The 8085-nt window shown below is 43.3% G+C and overlaps 1 protein-coding gene across 2 annotated transcripts; it reads left to right on the top strand.

The window, feature by feature from the left end:
• The first annotated feature begins 465 nt into the window (after nucleotides 1-465).
• ENPP4 (ectonucleotide pyrophosphatase/phosphodiesterase 4 (putative)) lies at nucleotides 466-8038 on the top strand. 2 transcript variants are annotated; one of them, XM_017813074.1, is made up of 4 exons: nucleotides 466-600; nucleotides 2324-3182; nucleotides 4104-4274; nucleotides 6810-8038. In XM_017813074.1, exons 2-4 carry the CDS (start codon nucleotides 2366-2368, stop codon nucleotides 7172-7174), a joined length of 1353 nt encoding a protein of 450 aa, XP_017668563.1. In that variant the 5' UTR covers nucleotides 466-600; nucleotides 2324-2365; the 3' UTR covers nucleotides 7175-8038. The 2 variants fall into 2 exon arrangements, with proteins under 2 accessions (XP_017668563.1, XP_017668562.1); XM_017813073.1 differs by having other exon boundaries at nucleotides 482-585.
• Nucleotides 8039-8085: the final 47 nt, after the last annotated feature.

The following is an 8085-nucleotide window of genomic DNA, read 5'->3' as shown; positions in this document are numbered from 1 at the left end:
AGGTTTAGATTGGATATTAGGAAAAATTTTCTTCACAAAAACGGTCGTCAAGCCTTGGAACGGGCTGTCCAGGGAGGTGGTGGAGTCACTATCACTGGAGGTGTTTATAGTAAGACTGGACGTTACACTTAGTGCCATGGTGTAGTTGACAGGGTGCTGACCAGTCAGTAGTTGGACTATATTATCTCAGACGCCTTTTCCAACCGAATTAATTCCGCGAAACTGGAAATCCCCCCTTGCCCCCCCCCACCCCGTGACCCCCCTCGGCGCCCGTCCCTCACTTCCCGCTCCCCCACCCGCCGTGCCTCCCCGCGCCCCGCCCACCGCGCCGGAGCCAATCGGATCTCCCGCCAGCGGGTCCGCAGCCAATCGCAGCGGGCGGAGGCCGCGCGCACTGACGAGCTCCCGCACCCCCCCCAAGGGCCCCCAGTGGCGGTTGGGGCCACGGGCGCGGCGGGTGCGCAGGCGCTCGGCGCCCCCCCCCCCCCTTACCTCCCCCCGTCCCGCTCCACCTCAGCCGCCCCGGTCACCTCCGGCGCCGCCTCCGCGTATCCGGCCCGAGCGGAGCCGGAGCGGGACGTCACGGTGGGGACCGGGCGGGTACGGGGGTGTCCCGCGTCGGGAGGCTGTGGGGGCGGTGAGCCCGGTCGGAGCGCAGTCGCGGGTGTGGGGGGAGCCTTCCCAGAGCGCCCGTCGGGTCGGCGGTGCCGGGTGTCTGCGCTCCGCAGGCGGGACAGCTCCGTCCTGACCGAGCTGCGCAACCCCCCAACGCGGCCGGGAGGTGCGGGGGCTCGGGAGCAGGTGGCACTGGTGCTGGCGGCGTTCCACAGCTGGGTTGTGGTGCTGGTTCTGCCTGGGGTAGAGTTAATTTTTAGTTAAACCGCGGCGTTTTTGTATAAGAAACGCAAGTGCTGAGCAGCTTTGGTGCATTTCGAAGCGAACGCTGTGTTTTTGCGTTTTAGTGCGCTATGGAAAACTCTGGTTCTGCTTTTTAAAGCATCTGACAACATCAAACGGGTGATTCGCTGCTTCGTTGCTATTTTCTTGTCTCCTTTTTATTTTTTTCTTTGAAGGGGCTCCGTGCTCCGAGTCCTCTGTACTAGGAGGTGCCTTAGTGCTGGTTTTGGCGATCATTTCTTCAAACTTCTGTATCTTTTAAAAAAATTTTAACTGTTGGAGGCAGGAGGAATGATTTCCCGTGCTTTGAATCCCCCTCACGGCTAAAGCTTTAGCTAACATTAAAGCTCCTTACACCTTTAAAATAATACAATTGCGGTTTTAAGGAGTTTGAAGGGAAAAGTTAGTGTTACTACAAGCTGGGAAAACAGCTGCTGCTCCTTTAATCACCCACTTTGTGCAAATGAGATAAAGAAGACACTTTCTGGAGCAAGTGGGGCTCTTCTCCAGGAATAAATACACTACCAGCATTGCAGAAGGTTTTTTGAAACCTGGAGCTTCCTCTTTCTTAAAGACTGAGAGAGTCATTCTGGACCTTCCTGAACAGTGCTCCAGGCACACATAATAAGTTTAGGGGGGAAAAAAGCTTACTAATCATACCTTGCATTCATAATAGTAATGAATTCCTTGGTGAGAAATACTTGTCTCACAGCTAAGGTTACTGATGATTTTTTAAATTTTTTTAAGAGAGAAAAATATGATACATAAAAAACAGGTTTAAATACTGTTATGGTAGGTGTACAGGAGGTTAGAAGGAAAGAAGGAGTAGAAGTTAATCCTGGCAGTTCTGTATATAGAATAAGCACTGACTTAATAGGAATGTTGAAAGGCTCAGAAGTCTTCCAGCAGCTTGAGATGGTGGAAACTGTAAAAGGAAAGGCGGGATGAAAAAGAGAAGTTATAATTACAGTAGGAAACAGAATTCTGGTCTGAGCAGGGATGTGTAATAAGAATTTAGAGCTGCAGAGGACTCTTAAATGTGGGGCTGGAATTGTTCAGGAGCATGTGGCTTGAACATGAGGAAGGATACTGATTGTCTGTCTTGGGATGTAGAACTGTAATAAGACACACAGAACAATGGAATAACTGCTCAAAAGAGAAAACTGTTCTTTAAAACTAAATGAAACTAAGTTTCATTTAGTCTGTAACGAAAAATATCTTATTGCTCATTTGTTTTACTATATGAAAAACTATGACAGTGTGAGAAAGCTCTGAGGTCTGTAGGAAAATCCATGGTTGACTTGAGTGGTTGTTTAGACTGATAATTTTGGAATTACCCTCTACAAGGAAGATGTACATAATGTATAGCTAGTTTAACTGGTTCCAGTACAAGTACTTTGGTTACATGCCTTTTTAAATTTTTCAGGTGCATCTGATTACCTGCTGGAGGTACTTTGAAGCCTCAACAATGAGCTCAGTGTTAATGTTACTTTTTGCTGGAATACTTGCCCGTTGTGCTTGCTCAGCTGGTGATTCCAGGTTACTCCTCGTGTCCTTCGATGGCTTCAGGGCTGATTACTTAGAAACCTATAAGCTTCCTCATCTTCAGGAGTTCATTGAGGATGGTGTGCTTGTAAAACAAGTCATGAATTCTTTTATCACCAAAACTTTCCCAAACCATTACACCATAGTAACGGGTTTATACGAGGAAAGCCATGGCATTGTTGCTAATGACATGTATGATGCAGATGCCCAGAAAACGTTTTCCCAGTTCAATGATTCAGATCCCTTCTGGTGGGATGAGGCAGTTCCAATTTGGGCAACAAACCAACAGCAGGGAAAGGGAGCAAGCGCTGCTGCCATGTGGCCTGGTACCGATGTAAAAATTAATGATACGACCCCTCAGTTCTTTATGAAGTACAACTTCTCAGTGAAGTTTGAGGAGAGAGTGGAGAAGGTTGTTGCGTGGCTGAACAGCTCCAACCCAGTGGTCACTTTTGCTGTGTTATACTGGGAAGAACCGGATGCAAGTGGGCACAAGTATGGCCCAGACGACACCCAGAACATGCGCACAGTGTTGGAAGAAGTGGATAAACGGATTGGTTTCCTTATGAGTAAACTGAAGGCATCAGGTTTGTGGGACACTATTAATATCATCATAACAAGTGATCATGGAATGGCCTCCTGCTCTGAAAAGAAGCTCATTATCCTGGACGAGTGCATTGGGCGCAACAACTACACTCTGATAGACAAGACTCCGGTTGCTGCGGTGCTGCCAAGGCAGAGTATGTTTTGTTTGGCTGTTTTTTAAGTCACAGACTGAGAATTAAATCTTGTTTATCTTACCTCTAAAAAGTATGCACTATGGTAGACTGTTCACATCTTTTGCAAAACCAGTGGAGTTCGTATTGCAGCATTATGAATAAGATAAAAGATGTTGGTTTATTTAGAAATCACTTTGTTTTGGTAATCAGTGGGCCAATGAGAGTTTCTTGTCAAATTACTATGGGTTATCATCATAAGGATGATCCTGGTACATCTGGTTGAGAAATTAGATAGGCACACCTGCTCTCTTGTTGCTCACTTAGTCTGTGCAGTTGTAATTCAAGGTAAGCATGAAATAAACCCACATGTTAAGTCAGAATAAAAAAATATGTAAATTTCAAAGTGAAAATCTAAACCCAACTTAGATCATTTTCCCAGTTCTGTTTCTGAGAGTGAAACTTCAGGTTTCATGCTGTAAATTCAATATCTTGGAGTAGTTCCCAACAGGCATGTCTTAAATCAGGACTCTGCTGGCCTCAGTTTCCATAGCTGTGGCCAGACTAATAAACAAAGTGATTTATACAGTAAAAAAAAAAATTAAAAATAAATATTTACTGCATTGGATAAGATATTGACTACTAGGAGGGGTGATTGTTTCCTCTTGATTTCTTTGCTTGAATATTGCCTTGCCAGCCCAAAGGGTAAGTTGAAATGTAGGTCCAAAGCCGCAGCTGTGATGTGTCTGATTTAAAATGAAAGCAGATAGTAAAATCCACCCTGACATATGTTGCTTTTGGTGAGGGACATGAAAAAATCGTTTTCTATGTGTCTTTTAAAATATTATTGTTTTGAAATAATGGATCTTAAGTTTAATGACAGATAATTGTAATAAACAGGAGTTAATGTCCAGGTGTTTCATATGCAGTTTCTTTTCTTGGCAGACAAAGAAGATGTGTATAACTTACTGAAAAATTGCAACAGTCACATGAAAGCGTATCTCAAAGAAGAAATTCCAGACAGATTTCATTATAGTCATAACAAGAGAATCCAACCCATAATTCTGGTTGCAGACGAAGGCTGGACAATTGTACAGAACGAGTCACTTTCCAAGTGTAAGTGTGTTTTCCTCTTTGGTGCTCTCTGTGGTTTATGTTGGTAAACTGACTTGTTTCTATTCCAGCCAGCTGCAGGACGGTTCTCCTTTAGCAAGTGGAGTTCTGGCACTATGCACATTTAGGAACAGCTCAGTGTCTTCTAGAACATTCTCAGCCTGAGCCTGGAGTGTTTTAAGAGATGGGGATATTCTCTTGGCTGAAACACTTTGTCATGTTCAATTTAACTCGTAAAACTGTACTTCAGGCTATTATCTTAGGCAGGTTTGTCTGTCTCAAGCTTTCCCTAGAGTGTGGTTTAACTTCTTATTGTATATAAAATACACATATATAGGGGTGCATAAATTGAGGCATGCAAGATGCAACATTTAATGTTGCAGTACCTGTACTAGGAAACAAAAATGAATGGCAGGAAGTACGAAAAACAATAGGAACACAACAATAATGGTCAAAGAAGCCAGAGTTCTTCCTGTTGGGGGCATCGAATAGCATGTTTGAAAGACAAATCCCAAAACAGGTGTTACTTCTCTGTGCACTGCTGAGCTGTGTACTTTCTTCCTGCTGGATGCTTCCTGATGAAAGTCAAATTACATATATATCTATATCTCTGTGTGTGTGTGTGTATATATGTTTATATTTTTCCAAGTGTTCCACATGCAGGGTTGTTTTTTTTGGCAGGCAAGGGGCATGTATAATTTACTGAAAAAAATCCAACAGTCACATGAAAGTATATCTCAAAGAAGAAATTCTGTATAGATTTCATCGTTGTAATAATGAGATAATTCAGCCTGTAATTCTGTTGTAGATGAAGGCTCTGTGTGTGTGTGTACAGATATATATATGCATATACATGTGTTCAGAAAGGGATTGGACAGATTCTTGGAAGAAAAATGCATTAATAGAAATTAAGTACAAAGGTACCAGCTTCCAGGAAGTTTCTGAGCAGCCAACAGCTCGGGGTGGCTGGTGTGTTTGGTGTGTCAGGGATATCCCTGCTGGATACTCCCCAGACTCCCTGTATGACTGCTGTAAGAGACAGGGTGCTGGGTGGTGGAAACTCCAGTTTTCATCCAGTTTGGCTGTTCTTTCTGTCTGCCCTTTGCACATTTAAGTTCAGGTGTTCTCGTTATTTGTCCAAAAATACTGATTTTAATACAAAATGTGTTTACATTTAAATTTCCCCACAGGTTTGCTACAATTATCTTCAAATTGACAATATGTAGCACAGGAGTTCTCTATTAGAGGTCTCTTGTTTCTGGATAGATTCAATTTCATGTACCTAAAATAGTTAATAACTGTATATTTATAAGGAACAGCATTGTATTAGCTGAAGTGAATCCCTTTTCAAATCAATTTTGTTAGCCAAGGTTTCTCAGAATTAGGCAGGGGAGGTTTTAGCCTAAAAGGCTGTTTAAGGCTTGTTGTCTTCATGGACAAAGTGAATGCCACGTGTACCAACACCTCATACCAGAATCCAACTTCAGAGTGAAAGATTGGGAACCTCATTGGAGAGGGGACTTGAAAGAGCTCTGCTCAAAGCAATTGAGTAGCAAAAGAGGGAAAAAAAAAATCAAGAAACATAGTATTGTGTTAAACAAGATGCAGTGCAGTAATACCTCTGTGGTAACAAACAGAATGGTAAAAAACATTAAAAAGGACTAGTGGAGGTTCACTTAAGTGGTGTGACCTAATCAGTCAGAATATGGACATTTTGCATCAGAAACTTCAGTGAAGCACCCAAGGAGACAGTTCTCAGGGCGACTATCAATTGTTACTAAGAAATGGACTCAAATGCAGTCACTCACATACTGTGCTGAGTGTGCTGTGAGAAACTTCTGGCATCTTGGACAGGTTTTTCTGAAATGTTGTTAGGAAATTTGACTATGGCTGCTTTTTAGCTCTTTATCTTCAAAACCTACTAAATGTCCAAGTACTGCTGACTTTGTAGCCACAGAGGTTTTGTTGTTTGCCTGTCAGAGGCACAGTGATCCTTTGACTGTTTGGTTTTGACTCTTTGTGCGTCCCTTCACCTGAAGTACCTAATCTGATAAATGGGATTTGAGGGTACTTAATATGTTCAAACCAAACACTATCAAGGGAAGGGTGCTTGGCTTTTAAGAAGTAATTAAAGTGTCTGCTATGCAAGGGAGAGATGACTTTCCAAATATCTGAGAAGTAAAAATTTCCATTCCAGCTACTGACTCATGGTGGAGTGGCAACCTCCTTTTACAACTTTGGCATGAGGAGTGGGAAGGGGAAAAGCTGGAAATGTTAAGGACTGAAAGGAAAAGAGATAATGAGAGGGAGAACCGTAGCTGAAGACTGGTATTGGAAGAGTCTTCTGGGGTTTGGAGAAGGAACTCTGGGTTCCTTCAGTGCTTGATCTGACATGTTCAAACCACTACAACACGTTATGTTCAGCATTAGCCTTTGGTTAAAATACATACTTTTGGGGGTGGGGGAGAGAGAGAGGGAGAAGAATACAAGGTGCAGACAGACCCTGTAGTGTTAACTGTTACCTTTTGCTCCCTGCAGTGGGTGACCACGGCTACGACAACGCTCTCCCCAGCATGCACCCATTCCTGGCTGCGCGCGGTCCCGCCTTCCGCCGCGGATACACACACAGCTCCATCAATAATGTGGACATCTACCCCATGATGTGCCACATCCTGGGGCTGACACCACAGCCCCACAACGGCACTTTGGGAAACACCAAGTGCCTGCTGGCTGACCAGTGGTGCATCAACCTTCCCGAAGCTATTGGGATAGTTATTGGGGCGTTCGTGATCCTGAGTACTTTCACCTGCATCATAGTCATCTCCAAGAACAGAGTCGTTCCGCCACGGCCCTTTGCTCGGCTGCAGTTACAAAGTGATGACGATGAACCTTTAATTGGATAGCACAGAGGGAGCCCAGCCTCACTTGCTACACTGTGATTTCAGGAAAACAGTTTGAACTTGCACTGGATGGCATTCTGTGATGCACTTTATCTGTGTAAAATACTGTACGGCCAGACCTTGCTGACTCGTTTGTGTGCTGCCTGACTAGTGTCCTGTAAAAATATTTTCAGAACAAAACAGTGGACTGGTGGCTTTTCACTGTAAGAGATGCTAACAAAATAAAGATGCTTAGTTTTTCATTCAAGCCTTTGAGCACTTTCAGAATGAAATTCCAGAGTATGACTAGCCAGGATAGACTAAGTGAATTTTAATATTTGTAAATGATAATTGCTTTTTTGTATTAAATTTAAATTAATATTGACTTATTTTAGTGTTCTTGTACCTGTGTTGGAAAGAAGATCGTTTTTATGAGAGCTAGAAGTTAGTTTTGTTTGCAGAGTATGTTCAGGTTTGCCATTTAATTTGGGGATAGAGGGTATAGGGAAGATCCAAGACTTTTGTTTCTACCCTAAGGCAGCAATATGACATGAAATTGCTGAGAAAGAAAATGGAAGTCGGTGAGGAAAGAATTGGTGCATATCACTTCTATTTTGAGCAATAAACCATGTGGTTCAGCAGTTACAACACTGGACAGGTGGCTCTGACATTTCTGGGCATGTGTCTGTGGGTGACTTAGATCCACAGTTCCTGCCCAGTTCCAGTTGCACTGCTGCCTTATCTCAAGGATGTCAGTTTAAATCTTTGAATTACCCAGTTTCATGGGCTGTAGGTGTAAAATTAATGCCTCTAAATCCTGTGGAAAGTTTCTCAGTTGTAAACTTTGCTGAAGGTGTTTTTGTAATAAAGGTGGTTCTGCCCTGTGCACCAGCTGATATTTGTCTTTTGAAGGCTGTCATGCAAAAAAGCAACAA

Source organism: Lepidothrix coronata, unplaced genomic scaffold (genome assembly GCF_001604755.1).
Source record: "Lepidothrix coronata isolate B3197 unplaced genomic scaffold, Lepidothrix_coronata-1.0 Scaffold39, whole genome shotgun sequence".
Taxonomy (NCBI): Eukaryota; Metazoa; Chordata; class Aves; order Passeriformes; family Pipridae; genus Lepidothrix; species Lepidothrix coronata.
Note: the sequence above shows the minus strand (reverse complement) of the source record. Positions and strands in the feature narration are given on the sequence as shown.